We start from the raw sequence: 19,201 nt of genomic DNA on the forward strand, positions 1-19,201 counted from the left end.
CTCCATCAATATCTAATATAATTTAATTGAGATTAGATTAGAATACCAAAAAACTTGCATGAATTTTGAACCAAATGGTGGTGGTGTGGAGATTTGAAATAAATTGAGGAATGATATTGGAGTAAAGTTTAAATATGGGATCTGGTAGGATTTAGAATTTTAGGGTTTTGAAAATTAGGGAATTGGGGATTGGGTGAATATGTGAAAATCAAGGCAATGGGATGAGAGAATGGATGGGGAAGAGTAGGACTTGGGGGACGTGCTAGTTGGGAATTTAAAATAAAATATACACTAACAACTGCGTTTTGTATATTGTTTTAATTAAAAAAATTAAAACAGTTGGCCAAAATTAGCGTTTTGGGCCAAGCCTTAAAAAAGAAAACTTCTTCACACGGTCGTCTTCTTCAAAGATGCCGCCGCTCGGCCGCTGCAGTTTGCACACACAGGCCTTCGTCCTCGAGTGCGAGGGGTCCCTAAAAAATTTCAAGCAACGATTCAGGGTTGCCGAGGGGTCTGGGACCGACCTCCCAGGTCCCTCTATGGGTTCGCCACTGATTATTAGGTACAATACATAATGTATATATTATTTGCAGGTACGTTTGAATTTGTAAAAATCATTTATTGGTACGTTTATTTACAATTTTAGTATGTTTAAGTTGGTACATATTGTTGACATTAGTATATTATTTTTATTTTGTTACGTTTGATTTCGTTCCCCTTGTGTATTGGTATGTTTATGTTGTTATCAATCCTATTTTCTCTCAATGTACTAAAACAAAATTCTATTTTGTTACGTTTGATTTTGTGGGATTTAAAATTATTTAAAACTATTTTGAAAAGAAAAAAAAATCTTAAATCGTAATAATCATTGCTAAATTGTAGCATTATTGTCAAAATAAAATTGAAACTTACCAACTTTTTTGTTTTTTTTTTTTTTTTTTTTTGCAATTATCTCTAACGTAGTAAAGTATAATCATAAGGCTAGATTATAGGAAATTTGTTTCAATATGGTTTGCATATTTTTTGGCGTCATATTTTAGTAAAGATAGGTAATGGCATGTCGTGTAATTTTGGTAAAGAAAATGATTATTATGATACGTATAGCATCAAAATTATGACAAAAAAAGTTTAATCGAATTACTAAAAAAACATAGATGTTTAATCTAGAAAATTCAAAACCGACGCGCCTATATCAAAAGATCCCAGTGACAAAGTAATTGGAATTGATAGGAATACGAACACTAACACAACTGATAGGAATTGATAGCGTTGTGGTATTCATAAAAGGGCAACAGCCCGTTTTATTATCAAAGCAAAGGCATTGATCAACATCCTTCAGTCACACACATGCACCCACCACCAAAGAGTGGAAGGCTGACCATGACGAAGAATCAGAACCCATGCCCTCTTTTTTCCAACACTCACATCACGATTCATGGCCTCCATTTTTATTCTTATATCACTCTAAATTATATCCATATAACCCTAATATATTCAAAACACAAAAGCATAGTGTTTGACGCTTGAATTTAATAATAGTTTTTTATCACCTCTCATCATTTTCTCGCTCGGTGTCTCTAACTGTGACGGCCATTAGCATGGTGGCTCTTGGCCTCAAACCCTTCCTCAGTGGGCTTCCTGGAGAAAGTTAGGTGGACCCCAGGATCATGCTGAGTGAGAGAACCGTTGTACACCATCGAGTTGTTGATTCCTTGAACATTGCTGTTCGTGAAAGTACTAGTAGGCTTTGATGCTGCAGCTTTCCAAGCTCTGTGACTTTTATCCTTGCTTTTGTGCTTGCCTTCCTCGCCGCCACTGTCGCTGCTGCTGCTGTGGTTTCCCTGATCAGATTGAGTCCCCATTAAGGTTTTTCCATTTTCTGTCTTATGAAAGTAATGAGAATGCTCCTCACTTCCATGTTTCTTTGGGGATTTTATGAGTTCCATGAAAGCTCCTCTATTTTCCCCTGCAATGGTGATAACCCTCATGCCAGCTGCCTCATGATCGGAACTAGGTGGCGACTTCTTCCGAGATATGAGTCTCTCTTTTGTTTCTCCTTCATGCTTTGCGTTGTGGGAGTTGCTGATAGGCTTTGGGGACTCGTGAAAGTCCGCGCCTTTTGAGTTTCCGGAGGTGAAGCTGCCAAACCATGAATTGGGTTTTTGTTGATCAATGGTTTTCTGTTGGACCAGCACTGTCTTCTGCTCTGCCTCAACGGGAAACTTGGGTTGGTCAGTTTGATTATCTGAAGTGTTTGGCCTTAGCTGAGATGGTGGAAGAGTGAGAGGAGAGGGCGGTGGGGCGGTTTGTTTGAGTCTTGGTGACTGAGGTGGGGTTTGATTCAAGGCGGGCCTGATGATTTTGGGAGATTGGTGGTTGTAATTATTAGCCTCCCTAGCAATGGATGAAATGCTGGTGGGTTTTGGTGGAGAATAAGTTTGTGATGGCAGGGGTTTAGATGATGAAGGAGAAATTGTAGCGGCTAAGATGACGGGTTTTGGGGGAGAGGTGGTGGTAGTTTGTGGTTTGTAGGCTGGAGAATGTGACACTGAATCAGTAGTAGAAGTAGTGGCCTTGGTTCTACTGGGAGAAGGTGCCCCTGAATATGATGGGGCTCCAGAAACTCTGGATGCAGGAGATGATGGTACGGAAGAAGGTGCAGCTTTCTTAACTGGTGATGATGGAACTGATGCAGTAGTCACAGGAGGAGGTGATTTTGTGGCTGCAGGTGGTGGTGGTGGAGCAGTGGTGACAGGTGGTGGTGCCACCGTGGCAGGACGAGGTGGTGGTGCCACCATGACAGGACGAGGTGGTGGTGCCACCACAGCAGGAGGAAGCGGTGGTGGTGCCACCGCAGAAGGAGGAGGTGTTGGTGGTGTCACCGCGGCAGGAAGAGACGGTGGTGGTGCCACCGCGGCAGGAGGAGGTGGTGATGGCAGAGCAGTGGTGGTAGGTGGTGGAGGTGGTGGGGGAGTAGGCTCAGGAGGAGGAGCCGTTGGCCTCATTGTAGTTATAACCATTGGGGTGAGGGCGGGAGCAGGGGTTGGGGTTGGGGCTGGGGCTGGTCGGACAATGGACCCTAGCCGGAACCATGGACGAGAAGGCTGGGATGCCATAGGTGATGACAAGGAAAATCAATTGGAGGGAATTGTATTTCTAATTGTAGTTCTAGCTTAGTAATATATAACACAAAGAAAATTGAACTTAGAACAAAGGAAGAAACGTAGGAATTGGAAACGATGAGACATAGGTTGATAGGTGTGTTGCTATTTATAGTTTGGACAAGTTTTAAGTACAAGAAACTTTAGGGTTTGACACAAAATGTTAGGGGAGAAGTCTGAAATAAAAAAGAAGGAAGTCGTGAGAAACATGCCGAGAAAAGAAGGAAAAGCATCAGATGCAGAAGAGCACTTGAAGTTGAGCTATTTGGGGGAGGGACAAAGTACCAAAAATTATATTTGACAATGCAAGATTGGTATCAAATGGAGTAAATTAGAAGAGTGATATTTTTTTGTGTGGGATGACCTCCTTCTTTGCTATTGGAGGATTCTTTGAACTAAAGGCAATGTCTGCAAAAATGTTAATAGACAATTTTAATAGAGAAACTATTGTTACACTACTTGATAACAATATTAATAGACAGCTAATTGGAAACATAAATTACACCATCAATTTCTAATATGTTCTTCTGTTCTTGGGATACAGGTCTTCAGTGCTTGAGTCTTTTTCAGTCCAACCATTTTACTTTTTAATTATTTGTTTGTCTAAGGTCAGATACATTTTCATTTTTAATTTGGAATTAACACGAAGATGAATGCTAGCTACTTTTTTTTTTTTTTTTTTTTTTCCGACCTTCCCCATTTTTCTATGTAGAGACGCATAGGGGATTAAAACTAGTTTTAGTTCATCAAATTCAGGTTTTCTCATTGGAGATGTTCTAACGTGCAATATTGTTCAATAAAGTGCTATAATTGCATTCCTCAAACACCTTGTGCATTTCTCTAGGAGAATGCAAATAGCACTATTACGTGGAGTTCATGCGCTTTTCTGTTTCAATATTAGCAATGCTCATGTGAAACTCCTATTTTCACTTTAAAAAACTATCACACACTCCTGTTAAAGAATAAAAAAGTGAATCTAATTTTGAACATGATTATATTATTTTCTAAATAAAATAAAAGTAGCTTCTTAATCTGTATAACATAAATATAATCTAATATATTTATCATGTTGATCAGTACCCTAAATTTATAATCAGATACGTATTCTGACAATAGAAATCTGGCCTTCTAATGTCACCTTCAATTGTCATTTTCATAGACGTAGCTTGTCGAATTTACAAATTGGCGGCTCACTTTGTTGCTTATACTGTAAAATTGGCTGGCGAGCAATTGAAGTAGCATATGATCTACGCGGTTCTTTCGAGTTTAATATGTTAGCTAACAGTATAAAGAAATACTAGGTGCTGGTTGTTGGGATTCTTCCACATTCTTAACGATCACAAAACAAACTAATTCTCACCTCTCACTGTAATTCGATTCTTCAAATCGTCTGAGGATTTAATGTCCCATGCATTAATTAACGTACGTCTGCGGCTTGCTCTTGACTTTGCTTGTCATGCTATTGTTAGTTGCTTTTACTTTCACTTTTCATCCAGCTTCAGGTCCATCAGATTCTTCAACTCATCAAGGGGCCTTCATCACTGTATGGATGGTCGCTTTGGTTAATTTCCTTGAGCGGAAAGTAAGAGGCATCTTATTTTCTTGTTTAGAACCATTTTTGCTTACCTACAAATTATAGTTTAACACGTGTGTTAAACTTTTAGTTTCGTATTTTTAATTAGTCATTTTTACACACGTATTAGGCTGTTATTTGGATATAAGCAAAATTGACTCATTAACTGTAAGGACCTCCACAATTTTCTTTTTTAACTATAGACTGTGTAGCATGGGGGAAGATGAAGAAAGGCAGCAATCTTGTTGTTCCAAAAGCAAAAATCAATGAGTGACTGATTCTCAAGAGTAATGTTAGGGAAACTAAATTTTGGAAACTAAAGGACATGGATGTTGATGATTGGTTTATTACTTAAGCGTTGATATACATACTCATTTCTATTTGTGACACATCACTTAGTCTGCAATTTTAGTCTTTAAATTTAGTCTCCTTAGCGTTACTCGATTTCAATATTGAAAAAGTAGGGAGCAACAAATAAAGGTTGAGATGTGGCCCTAAGAATATCTACCTTTTCCTTCCTTTTTCTTTTAACTGGTACTTTGGAAGACAATTCTATCAAGCTCCATTGTCTAATTAGATGAGGAAAATACTCAGTGAGACAATCACAATGCAATGCACCATGCTCTTCATATGAGATAATCACAATGCAATGCACTCTGCCCTTCATAGAAATGGAATACAAGACCTACAAATTCGAACTGATACTGTGGCTAAACTTTGATCAAATAATAAGAGTATTTTAAGCCAATATTCGTTAGGAACTTCTCAGATACTGCATTGTTTTGGAAATTCGGAATATGACATCATATCCTTGCCTTTGATCTGAGGGAAAGCACAAACTTCATGTCCATGCTAGGAATACCTTATACGTTATACCCCAATACCTTTAGCCTACTCATTTATGTATCCGGTAAACCTACTTGAAGAAACGCCGAAGTTCAGATGTCATATTTCCATATCTCTAGTTATTTGTTGCTCTTACGTTGCAAGATTTTAAACTCTCGTTCATAAACATTCACAGCCTAGTTATTGAAGGTAGAAAAATAGATGTAAATATGCTCATAATTGAAAACTATTTCAGACAATAAGAGTAAAACTGATTACCAATATGCTACTACGGAATCAGTTTGGACTCGATTGATAGCAGATTCAGCTGTGCCGGCTTTTGTGACTTATGAGGATTGATGTGCATTGATATTATCTTATGTGATTTAGCTAGAACAAGAAGCGTGTCTGGAGGAAATGAAGTGAACTATGAACATCAATGCAGAAAATTATATTGGTTCCGGAATTCTTTGGATACTAGGAAGAAAGAAGGACGTAAACAATTGCATGACAAAGACCAACTTTAAGTCTTTAAGCCATTCCCAATGCTGCAGATATTAAAGGAAACACACTACACGTTCATTTGATCATTGATGATTTCGAATGAGGGTTGAACATAAATAAATCGAAAAGAAGAATAATGTTGTTACGGTAGTCAGCCAATGCTCTCCAACATAAATCGGTACTAGGCAAAGGAAATATATCTTAGTATGTATTTTCTGGCACTGTACAGCATAGAATTAAATTCTCTTTAACATATGCAAATATTTAACTGGAATGGACACAGCATCCGACGCTTAAAAGTAATTCTTAGCGCTTAACGAAGATAATTTTGGGTACAAGGCTATCAAAATTAGCAGAAGAAAAAAGGGAAAGAACATAGGTTTGCAATTGCAGATGGTAGCTAAACTAATATCCTCACCCTTTGGAATGTCTGCAATTCAGGGCCATTTAGTGAACTTGAACACGTTCAGAACTATCTCCAATCCAGTAGGTATTTGCCACACGAAAAGAAGAACGTTTATCACATTCAGCGTAATGTGAAGGTTTCTGGCTGTCTCACTTCCCTTTTGCATTGCAGGCGTAAGAGCTGCCGCTGCTGCCCATAGCACCGTGATAGCTGCTCAGAAGAAGAAAAATCAACTCAATTCAATTAAGCCTTCACTAGCATCTATTTTATGTTATTTTGTTTTAATTTCTAACTGAAATCCAAACTTTACCTGCCCCAGCAAACAAATGGGGGCCTGGAAATAGCTTTCCTGTCCTCAACCATGTGTTAAGTCCTCCACCAACCGACTCAAAAACTCCGAAAGCTAACAATATTGATCCTGCATTGTAATGTTTATCCCGGTAAGATCCTTTCACCAACTCCTTCCTTTCCTGATAAGGAAACACTGATACGTCAGAAACTAAACACTGATACATCAGAAACTTTAATGGAGTATAACATTTCATGACATGTAGCACTAAATTTTGTAGAAATACCAATTTTGCTTTACACAAAAATGAATGCCACACACATAATAGTTGAAGTTAATTTACAATTATATATTAAGTATTATACTCAGTTTTCTTCAACTTTGATCTCATTTGTTGACTGGTTGATTGATTTAGGGTAAAACAATCACTTAGAGCATATCCTGTATGTTCTTGTCTCTAGCTGGTTCATTGCTTAGATTTAGGCCCTAATTTGATACTTTCAAATCTAAAATTGAAGCCCTATGGGTCCATTTTGTACACTAAATTATCAAACTATGACACTAAATGGGAGCAAAGTTGAAGAAAATTGAGCGGAAGTGAGATTATCTCAAAGCATCCCAATTATAAAAAAGACAAGACGTCCTACACCAAGAATTTATGCGTGACCTAAACAAGTATAACAATAGTGTATCTTTTCCAATCCACAAGAAGGAGGCCAATTTCATTCATGAAATACTTAAAGGAAGCATACATTGCATTCAGCACACATATAGGGTTAGAAGACAACCTCAGTGAGCTGCTGAATTTTGAGTGCAAAAGGGGATGGGGGAGCTTCGACTGGAGTCCCCTCAGGTGTGACAGGGGTAGGCTTCACCTGCTTCTTGAGCTCATTAATTTCTTCCTGGATTGTCCTCACTCTCCTCCATTGCCAACCCAAGTAACCTGCCCACAATGTGTACACAAACAGCCCTCCCATCACAATTGGGTGTATAAGAGCAAATGTCCTTCCCTCAAATATCCCAAACTCCCCATCTGCAGCAAGTGCATCCTAATCCACACACACAAAATTCAGAAGAAAAAAGAATAGTAAATTGGAAAAAAATCATTCCAACAACTATAAGTTTTATACAAAAGCACCGCAAGAGTTCACTATGGGAAAAAACTCTTCCGTCTATCCACGTGACATGCTCTAATTGATTCTTAGTTGTATATATTTTGGTGTACATCTAAAGTCGGGTTTATATCTAGTATTGGATTTGAAGTGTTTTTCTTTTAGATACAATGTTATCATCCGTTTACATGTGAAACAGTGGAAAAGAAAAACCCAAAATCTATACTTTATATATGATCAAACATTGGTAAAGTAATGATTCTCGATATGAACGCTGCAGAAAATAGACAGTGAGATTAATGAAATTAATTACTAAATTGTACTTGCCTTGGTGTCCAGCAAAAATGGCAATGTGAGAGCTGTGAGAGGGAGAGAAGTTGACTTAAGGCGGTCAATGGTGGTTATGAGGACTTTTGTTGAGCCCTTGCCATTGCTGGGTTTTGTTGGGATTGATGAACTTTGTTGGATTTTTGAGAGACAATGAGTGGGCTTTGGGGGAAGCATGGGGAGTCTGAGGAGGCTGAGTGTGGCTGCCATGCTTCTTCTCTGATTACTGGGCAGAGTGAGGACGGCAGGGTTCTAAAGTGTCGTGCGGTGGGAAGATAAGGAAGTGAGATTGCATGATGGGATTGTGTCCATTTGGTTTGCTGTGCTTTGCTGATTGTGTATAATGGGGCCCTCTTTCACTTTTATAGAAGGAACGAGTATGATCGATCCACAGCCTAAGGAAGAAAAATTTATCTGGTGATGTGTTATCCACAAATCCCATTTTACTTCTCATATACCTTTTTAATTTTCGGCCGTCGTATCAGATGAATTGAAGAAAATCAACAGATATAAATTAACAAGGGATGTGTGAGATGTAATTTGAGATGTGTGAATAGCACATCCCATTTAACTGGGATTTGTTCTTGGCATTCTTAACTCTGAAGTTCCTATTTTGTTTACTTTTTACATGTGTGGTTATAACCGATTCTCATCTCCATCTTCTTGGCTACAAATTTTGAGCTATGACAGGTTGGTCTAACAGCATTTGGTCTTGACTGTTAGAAAAAGTTTCAAGTTCGACTAATACGTTTGTTGTGAGTAACTTAAGGTTTAGAACAGTAACAGTATTGTAATTATATTTCAGTTTGATAACATCGACAACTGTTGCTTCATAAAATCATACTTATCTATTCATAGGTCGCAAAATATGTCAGAGGACAGAATCAAGAACCCAATGAAATTGAACAAGGCTATTTTGGGCCACCTTGATGGGTTGAAAAGCCTATGGACCAGGACCAAGCAGTGTGAGGCTTGAAAATGTGATTGCTACAGCGCGCAACCTTAAGCCACCAAATTGTGTGTTCCTTGTTACATATACGTGGTAGGTATATATACAACCTAAAACCTAATATACAAGAAATAAAATCATCTTTGATTTGTATTTATATGTTGTTTCTTTCTTGTTTCTGTTTCTTTGTTCCTAAATTCTAATGGTTAGATGGTAGGTGATCATTCCACAGCCACAGCCACTGGAAAGCGACAAGCTTACTCTCTCCATCTCCACCCTTTCACTCCCCTTCAGCATATATTATAACAAGATGCCAAGTTCAGAATATATGATTTGTATTTCGTGGAGTATGTGATTAACTGACTACACTAATATCGGCTTAATTAATTAATTTTCATGAATACGTCCAATAATGCAAGTGTTCAAGACGCTTCGAAAGTCCATCTCCAACCTAACACTCAAGACTAAATCACACTATCTATAGTACCCGCTAATTTAATAGATCTCTTATACAACATTGTATGTAAGAGTTTTGTATTGGCGTGTACCGGAAGTTATATATACCGTGAAGGTGGAGAAAATTCATTGCATTTGCATAACTTATCATGCGGACCTATATTACCCTATAAGATAAATTTTCTCAAGAAATTATAGGACAAACTGTCACGTGAAAGTGACTTACGTATCACGCACAGTACTGTTGTCTGTATTAACACTAACAATCACAAAAAATAAGTCAATAATTCTATAACTAAAGTAGGAGAACAGTTGGGTTTGAAAAATAAGGTAAAAACAAAAAAAAGTATAGTTTACCAAAAAAAAAAAAGGGAACTGTAACGAAAATTTCCGGTACTGTTCACTTTAACGAAAAACTATATTTTTACACTAAAAAGTCAATCCTGATACTATTCACTTTACCCTTTATTTTATTCTTATCGTTAAAATTCAAACTTTTCAAGTCATTTTCATCAATTTTCCTAAAAAAAATAGCAAAAGTATAGGAAGTTGACAAACAAGGAGTATTGATATTGAAATTACATTCAAAACCAAATGCCGTAAAGATATAGGTGTTTGCAATTTTTTGCGCAGAAAGCTTGTGCCTTGTTTGTACCCCATGAACAACGTCTTGACTGTTCTTAAGGGAGAGCCAAACAAATATCTGCTTAACCTAAACCCGTGTCTAATCCGCGTCTAATTAAGATAATCAATGAAATGTACTAATCAACGCTCTATCAAGTCGGGCCCTACTCCTAGCTTTGTAAAATAGAGCTCATGCTTAGTTGTTTAAGCATACGTCGGTCTAAATAATATATCTCCTTAATCATATGTCATGTCGGTTTAAATTACACAAAATTATCTCAACTATAGATCAAACTACAATATCATACCTTATATTTTAAAATTTATAATATCATACATTATCTTACGAATTTGTTACAATATTATACCTCATATTTTAAAAATTATAATATCATACCTCATCTTATGAATTTGTTATAATATCATACCTCATCTTAAGGCAGAGCCCAATCCCTAATCCAACTGGATTAAAAAAAATTAAAAATACAATTATTTAAATATTTTTATTTTAAAAATGTGGGACTCACCCCTACAAACCCCCACCTTCTTCCTATCCTACCCGTCTCCCCCCACCCTTCCTCCCTTCACTCCAAACCCAGAACCCATCTCCACCTCCCACCCAATAGCGCTCCTTCTCTTCTCCAGCAACCTTATAACAGGTGCTGCTCCACCACGACATGGGCCTTTTTATAGGCATCTCAATTCCCAAGGTTCTCTACTTTCAAAAGGAAAGCTTTGAAATTGGTTTCTGATTTTGAAAAAATAAAAGAAAAATTGGTTTTTGATTAAAAGGGGTTTACCATTGATTGCAATAATATGCATTTCAATTTGGGGAATTTCAAATGTGGATTTTTGCCCAGATTTTCTTGAACGAAATCAGTTTTTCGGGTCCAAGATCTTGACTCGAATTGTACCTCTTCTTGCCGTCCTCGGATTTTATATTCTTCCCTTGCCCCTCCTCACTTTCCACAAGCCTCGAGAAGGTCCTTGAAATACCCAAATCCTACAAATGGTTTCAAATTGCAGGCGAGGGTTTTTGGGGTGGTGCTCACGAAGGTCCTTGAAGGAATTGACGTGTGCAGCTTGCTTGAGAAGAAGGATGTGCCCCTTTTTAATATTTTAACTTGGGCGGGTTGATGATAAGTTGGTGGTGAAGGAGGGAGGTAGGGGGACGAGTAGGCTGGGGAAGAAGGTGAGGGGAATGAGTTTGTAAGGGTGGGTCCCACTTTTTCTTTTATAAAATGTTTAAATAAATTTTTTTTTCATATTTAATTAATTTTTTAATCCAGTTGGATTAGGAAGTGGACTCCGCCTTTAGCCACATCAGCATTTAACAAAGAAATTGACCGCCTTGTTTGTACCCCATGAACAACGTCTTGACTGTTCTTAAGGGAGAGCCAAACAAATATCTGCTTAACCTAAACCCGTGTCTAATCCGCGTCTAATTAAGATAATCAATGAAATGTACTAATCAACGCTCTATCAAGTCGGGCCCTACTCCTAGCTTTGTAAAATAGAGCTCATGCTTAGTTGTTTAAGCATACGTCGGTCTAAATAATATATCTCCTTAATCATATGTCATGTCGGTTTAAATTACACAAAATTATCTCAACTGTAGATCGAACTATAATCTCATATCTCATATTTTAAAAATTATAATATCATATCTTATCTTATGAACTTGTTACAATATTATACCTCATATTTTAAAAATTATAATATCATACCTCATCTTATGAATTTGTTACAATATCATATCTCATGTTAAGGCAAAGCCCAGTCCCTAATCCAACTGATTAAAAAAAATTAAAGATACAATTATTTAAATATTTTTATTTTTAAAATGTGGGACCCACCCCTACAAACCCTCACCTTCTTCCCATCCTACCCGTCTCCCCCCACCCTTCCTCTCTTCACTCCAAACCCAGAACCCATCTCCACCTCCCTCGCCTTCTCTTCTCCAGCAACCTTATAACAGGTGCTGCTCCACCGCGACGTGGGCCTTTTTATAGGCATCTCAATTCCGAAGGTTCTCTGCTTTCAAAAGGAAAGCTTTGAAATTGGTTTTTGATTTTGAAAAAAAAAAAAAAAATTGGTTTTTGATTAAATGGGGTTTACCATTGATTGCAATAATATGCATTTCAATTTGGGGAATTTCAAAAGTGGATTTTTTACCAGATTTTCTTGAACGAAATCAATTTTTCGGGTCCAAGATCTTGACTCGAATTCTACCTCTTCTTGCCGTCGTCGGATTTTATATTCTTCCTCTGCCCCTCCTCACTTTCCACAAGCCTCGAGAAGGTCCTTGAAATACCCAAATCCCACAAATGGTTTCAGATTGCAGGCGAGGGTTTTTGGGGTGGTGCTCACGAAGGTCCTTGAAGGAATTGACGTGTGCAGCTTGCTTGAGAAGAAGGATGTGCCCCTTTTTAATATTTTAACTTGGGCGGGTTGATGATAACTTGGTGGTGGAGATGGAGGAGGAGAGGATGGCGGTGGGGGAGTGGTTCTGATTTTGGTGGTGAAGGAGGGGTAGGGGGACGGGTAGGTTGGGGAAGAAGGTGAGGGGGATGGGTTTGTGAGGGTGGGTCCCACTTTTTCTCTTATAAAATGTTTAAATAATTTTTTTTTTCATATTTAATTAATTTTTTTAATCCAGTTGGATTAGGAAGTGGACTCTACCTTTAGCCACATCAGTATTTAACAAAAAAATTGACGGAGGTACCCAAAAAAGTAATACACTGTAGAAAATTATTTTACTATATGGTGTCAAATTTGTGTAGTTATGTAAATAGTTTCTTTTTTTTCTTTAAAAAAAAAAAAAAAGAGAAAAACTAATGTTTCACCACGACAGTCTATTTTTTTGGGGGTCGAAAAGATTCACAGAGATATTTCAACCTCTCCTGACCACTATCGTGTGATTCATAAGCATCAAGAATCGAGCCGAAGATATGCCGTGTGGAATACCAGCCTAAAATTTGTTCTCAAACTTTCATAAAACAAACAAGGTAGAGTCAAATTTATGTCTTTGTTTTTCCAGTGTAATTTTATTAGTGTAAAATGACAAGAGGGACGTGATCAAATAACTCAATTAAAAATATTAATCCTTGAACATTTTCACGCATAAAAAGTTCAAGGCGGAGTTTTTCTTTACGTAAGGAGAAATGAGAACACCATACCAGCAAGTACTTCAACAGCTTCACGCCAATAGAAGAGAGTTCTCTTAGGGTTTGATGTCATAATAATTTTCACGAGTCGTAAAACTTGCACTGGCTTTTGATTTTGGTCATGTTGGGGTCAAATATATACATAAAATTATGGGAAAATTGTGTTAAAGTATCCTTAAGAAAAAAAAAGTAAGCCAGACAAAACCTATATCTAATAGAATATACTGGAACAATACTTTATTTTGCTACTCAAAAGAATGAGTAAGACGTTCTACTCAAAACTCTTCACATCAATTCACAGAATGAGTAAGACGTTCTACTCAAAACTCTTCACATCAATTCACAAAACTTTATATTTATGATTCTATGATTCTAACATAATATGACACAATATCTTTGTCTTACTGAATTAGGGTTCCAATAAATTAGTTGTAGAGAGTTAGGATTCGAAGATATATTCTTACTCTATTAGGATAAAACAATAACATGCATGCAAAGTAACTTGAGAAGCAAGATCTAAAAGGTAAGCAAATTGATATTCACAATGAGTTTTACATTATCTACTTACTATAATTGATTAACTAAACAATTTTAGTTTGAATTGATTGTTTTGCAATGATTATCCTTATAGTATTTATAAAATGATTAGTTCCGATCATATGCAAATGTGTTGTGAATCAGCCACGAAGAGTAGTACCAACACCTGTTCATCATTGTATGGCTAAGTCCCTGACCATTTTATAAATCACTTTACAAAAATCATTTCCTTGATTTTTGAGTTAGGTGATTTTTAAAGACAATATTTTAGAGAATACTTAAAAGAGAGACCGATAGATCGTTAAAATACAATTGAAATAGTCCCCGCAAAGGTGCCTCTCAAATAAGATTGTGAGATTCTTCAACTGAAGCTCAATATATATATAAGAAGAAGAAGAAAAATTAGGCAAAATGAAAAGGTAAGTTGGGCTAAATTGGCTTTTGGAACGCTTCAAAGTGGGTTAAGTGCTGACGGTCGTTCGACTCTGAAAGCTGAAATTGCAAGAGTAGGGAGGTGCGTAGAACTTAAAAGAAGATACCTTTTTGTGTGCCTTTGTTTTGTTTGAATCTGTCACTTAGACAACGTACACGTAAGAACTTCAAAGCTGATGGAATTTTTTGGCGTTGAAAATAATAAAATCATCAAATCGAAAAAAAAACTCGTGCAGGCAAGCGAGCCGGCTAATTGGTTTGCCCTTCCATATGGGGAGAAAAGTAGGGCCAATTGACGGCCATAAGCAGTTAGACACTTGTTCGTTTGTCGGTGACTTGGCACGTCACATACACATTACAAGCAGCTATCGACGGACACTTGGCTGATGCTTTGCATGGTATGAATCGATTAACCCAAAAAAAAAAAAATTCGAGGGTGGCATAAGTATGTTAGATAATGTGGTTAGCTGGTAAAAAGAACAAGAAAAGAATATACGAATATATATACATATATGTATATGTATATATATGTACCATAAATTTGAATGCACTTTGGGTTTGGGGCGTGGTTTTAGTACCAGGCAACACTAATTGCTACATGTGATTTAACTGTTAGATTTTATTTTTACAAAAAATAAAAAATAAAAAAAAGTTGTGAACTTTGTAGTACTAAAATATCTTTAGCCGTTAAATTTTTTTTTTTTTTTTTTTTTGTTTATGTAGATAAAAAGTAGCGTGATATATTGCTCGTTACTATGGAGTACTAAAATATCTCTCTTATCGTTTTATGTTGAACAACGAGGATTGCCCTGTTATTACCCACTAAGAGTTTGCGTCGCATGGCTAGGGTTGTGGGTGCAAATTGGAATGCAGTTCGATTTCACCATTAAAATTTTCAATCGAAACCTGAGAATTTTTTAATCCAAATACATTTGAAAAATTAGAATGAAACTGGCATGCATTTATAGATTACAAATTTCCGTTTCAAAATTTTCCGAACTTATTCCAATAAAAATATATTCCGAAATGTTTCGATTTTTATAGTTATTTACTAAAATTACCATTTATTAATTGAATGCATTGTTGGTTGAAAACTTGGGTAAGTAGCAATAATGTCTCTCTTTTTCAAGTAAAGATGAGTATGAAATGAGACATAAGAAAGGAAAGAAGTGAGAAAGAGATATGCGACAATTATACACAAATCAAAATTAAAAATAAAGACTAATTACTAATTATTCCAATCAATTTTCCTAGAAGATGAGAAAAATCATAACTAATGATTCCAATCAATTTTCCTAGAAGATGAGAAAAATCATTATATTATCGTTAACACTTTTTCTTTAGGGGTGATTAGCATCTCAAATCATTTTTTTTAATTACAAATCGAATCCAAATAAGATGTTGTATTATTCAGTACATAGTCTGAGTTGGAATTTATTAAATTTGTGGACTAATAAAAGTTATTCTCTATATCTATATATATAAAGGAAGAAGGTACAAAGGATAAAGCTTCCCAAATTATCCATCTCCCATTAAAATTTCAAAAAAAATAATAAAAATAAAAACATGTTGTAAAATCGACGATGTGTGTACAGTGGAATAAATAAAACAAGACACAAAATTTTACGAGGTTCCTCTACAGTCAGTGTGACTGGAGTACGTCCTCGGGCAGTAGTGGTGCTTTCATTATAATTGGAATAATAAGAGTACAAAGATAACTCTATTTATTCTCTCCTCTCCTCTTCCTCTCTTTTCTCTTCCCTCTTCTCTTTTTCTCTGAGCTCTCTTATAACTTACAAACATGCGGAGTGCTCTATTTATAGAGCAACTCCAAGCACACAATATAAACTCCACATATCAATATTCTGCCAAGGTTTTCAACCCTTTGGCAATGTTTTCAATGTTGTGGCAGGTATTCAATACTGTGGGCATTCATTACCCACTAGTATTTTCAACACTCCCCCTTGAATGCTCACACATCACATCAGTTGCCTCGTTAAAATCTTGATCTATTTTTGGATGCTCCCCTTTGATGAGTTTCTCCCCCTGATTTCAAATTATTTAGGCTGATCATTGATCCTGCTGCTTTAGTCTTTTAGCGGTGATAGTTGCCGAATGAGGTGTTTCACTTGTTGTTAACTTTCCACATGCTTGTTCTTGAACTGGGTTAGAGGGTCTTCTGCTAGACTTCCTCCAAATGTCTGAATTTACCCATTTTATCTGGAGCTGAATTTGATTCAAGGGTGGTGGACACTTGATCTTGAATCGGACTTGTGATTTCTTCAAAGACCGTCTAGGCTTGATCTTGAATGAAATTGGACCATGAAGAGCTTCATGTGATAAGTGATCTTAGACTTTGTCGGGGATGAACTGACATGTGCTTGTTGTGGTTGTCTCCACATGCTTCAATGTATCATTTTCACTTGCCTTACTTGCTCCCCTTGCAGAAATGGTATTTTCCTTATGCAGGTTTGGCATCTTCTCGTGTAGTATTTGTCCTCTGATACAGGAGTGGGATGCAAACCTGGTATTTGAATGGACCATCACTTCTTGGTGGCAATGCAAGTTTGAGTGGAGGTTCCGACATATTGCTTTCTCTATCCTTGTCTTGGCAGGTAAGAACAAGGACAAAGGAAAGGACAGGGAGATTACATGATATGAGATACTCTTGCTCTCGTCCCTGATGATATGAGATACTCTTACTCTGGTGTGACTTGTTTGTAGATGTATTTTCGGAGAGGAAGAAAACTGAGTATTTCGAGATACTTTGTGAAATATGCATTCTCGGAGATGAGGAAGAGTTAGATATTTTTCAGTTCTGCCTTGCCATGGAGGACAAAGGTTGAATATATATGGATTTCCCAATAGCAGGTGGTAGTGTTGTGCCTTTACTCTTGTCAGCAACTGTGGTGTAATTAGAACAGTAAGATTCACGCGTTTTCAACTTTATCAGAGATCTTTGACAAAGTTGCACGTGATATCCAAGAGCTGAGATTGCGTCTGAGAAAATGTTGACAGACATCATGCAGAGAAATCCGGCTTTTGAAATTTGAAAATCGGTGTCTCTTCGATTTTTTGAATAAGTGGTCCTGTTGCCCATTCTTTTATAGAGAAATCAATTTTGTTCAGAAACACTCAGAAAATTGTTGTCTGCAGAAATTTCCCTTTCTTGCACTTCTGAGATTTTATCTGACTTCCTTCATCATTTCTGAAAATGGCTTGCCCATCTAACATTTGCTTAGATTTGAGTCTCAGGATTGATACAGACGAGCAGCGTCAGGATAACATATGGCGCCCGTCCTTCTCATCTTCTAATGGTCCTCTTACGGTTGGGGACTCTGTGATGAAGGATAACATAACTGCTACAGTGGTAGCCAGGAATCTTCTCACTCCAAAGGACAACAGAATCCTTTCAAACCGGTCTGATGAGGCGGCCGTTCAAGACTCATTGGCTCTCAGTGTTCAATGTGCGGGCTCTGTATCCAATATGGGCCAGCGCTTACTTGCTCGAACTCACCAAGTTGAATCATTAATGGCTGAGGTGGCAAGTCTTAAACAAGAGATTAGAGGGCTTAAGCATGAGAATAAAGTGTTACACATGCTTGCAAATAATTACTCTACGAGCATGAAAAGAAAGCTCGACCAGCTACTGGAATCCGAAGGTCGGACTCAAAATGACAATCGGGGGTTCGAGTCTTTATTCCAAAGACATCCATTGTCTTAGCTGTCTGGAGTTTCACCAAGTATTAAGACTCCAAATAATCAACTTCTGGTGTCTTCCCCTTCTGGGGTACTTCCGAGTACTGAGGCTTCACATGAGTAACCTTTGTGAAGGTTCCTTTCTATTTGTTTGTTTTAACTCATGTGTATGTAATTTCTCGGAAATATTAATATAAGCTTTATTTCATTCAGTGTATTGTGTTAAATACAATAAAGCAAATATTTCACTAAGATGTGGTACTTCTGGACCAAATATCAATTTATCTTTACCCCTCGCGAAGATAAATGATTATTCTCAGTATCTAAATCATTTGAGTATTCAACTCATAATCTTTAATCCATATGATTTTTTTAATGTCATAAACATCATGGATAAGATTCGTGTTGGCATATTGTTCGATTCTGCAGTTCGAGACAATATTTCTCTCAACACTTTATAATCTTTCTTGACTCTTCAGGAGTCCCAATTTAATATCATCAACTCTTGCAAGAGATTTTAGTATGTTGCAACAATACCATAATGGAAGTACTCACTAAGGCAATTTATACCATTCATTGGTATTGAGTACATATTTCATGCTTTACCCTTCCGGGGCTTTCTTCAAGCAATTTGAATCCTTCAGGGATTTTCTACATTTCATGACACATTTTCCTCTAGAATTTATACAGAGCAATTTGCTTCCATGTATATTTGAAGGATTTATTTATGGAGATATGATGTGGGCGGCTCATAACCCTTCGTATATAATTCTCCATTTATATGAACTTGTTTCCAACCCTGTGTCTTATCATATGAGTGTATTTCACGGTATTACAAATGCCCATATGTAACCTTCTAGGTTCAACATCTTTTGGCTATTTGTATTGTATCCAAGTATATAGGTCTATTTTTCCACGTTCTTACAAAATTATAATGGATTTGCCTTTATCCATTTTTAGCCCATAATTTTGTTGATGGAAAAAAAAACGGGACTCAATATCACCACAGCTCATTGATGAATTTAGTAGCTACTGGTAAAAACCAAAATTACCATTGGTTATCATCAATCTGTGATCCCACATTCTCATGTGCATGCGCATGCATAAAAGTTTTTCATTTCTTTTGGGATATCCATTGCC

General features: G+C 36.9%; 2 protein-coding genes across 2 annotated transcripts; both read right to left on the reverse strand.

Moving 5' to 3' along the window:
- Positions 1–1,277: 1,277 nt before the first annotated feature.
- Positions 1,278–3,291, reverse strand: LOC137719770 (uncharacterized). The gene has a single exon (XM_068458793.2). It carries the CDS (start codon positions 3,114–3,116, stop codon positions 1,578–1,580), a length of 1,539 nt encoding a protein of 512 aa, XP_068314894.2. The 5' UTR covers positions 3,117–3,291; the 3' UTR covers positions 1,278–1,577.
- A 3,003-nt stretch (positions 3,292–6,294) lies between these two features.
- LOC137719392 (uncharacterized) lies at positions 6,295–8,528 on the reverse strand. Its single transcript, XM_068458433.2, has 4 exons — positions 8,198–8,528; positions 7,547–7,807; positions 6,780–6,939; positions 6,295–6,679 (listed from the first exon to the last, which is right to left on the reverse strand). Exons 1-4 carry the CDS (start codon positions 8,405–8,407, stop codon positions 6,501–6,503), a joined length of 810 nt encoding a protein of 269 aa, XP_068314534.2. The 5' UTR covers positions 8,408–8,528; the 3' UTR covers positions 6,295–6,500.
- Positions 8,529–19,201: the final 10,673 nt, after the last annotated feature.

The sequence above is a fragment of the Pyrus communis genome, chromosome 1 (assembly GCF_041283825.1).
Source record: "Pyrus communis isolate YQ-2024b chromosome 1, ASM4128382v1, whole genome shotgun sequence".
NCBI lineage: Eukaryota > Viridiplantae > Streptophyta > Magnoliopsida > Rosales > Rosaceae > Pyrus > Pyrus communis.

Bases quoted from the DNA above. Each gene is read 5' to 3' on its own strand.
- LOC137719770 (XM_068458793.2), bottom strand. From the start codon at position 3,116: ATGGCATCCCAGCCTTCTCGTCCATGGTTCCGGCTAGGGTCCATTGTC.
- LOC137719392 (XM_068458433.2), bottom strand. From the start codon at position 8,407: ATGGCAGCCACACTCAGCCTCCTCAGACTCCCCATGCTTCCCCCAAAG. The intron at 7,808-8,197 runs GCAAGTACAATT...TGTGTGGATTAG, and splicing joins CATTTTTGCTGGACACCAAG to GATGCACTTGCTGCAGATGG. The intron at 6,680-6,779 runs GTAAAGTTTGGA...TCTTCTGAGCAG, and splicing joins CCATTTGTTTGCTGGGGCAG to CTATCACGGTGCTATGGGCA.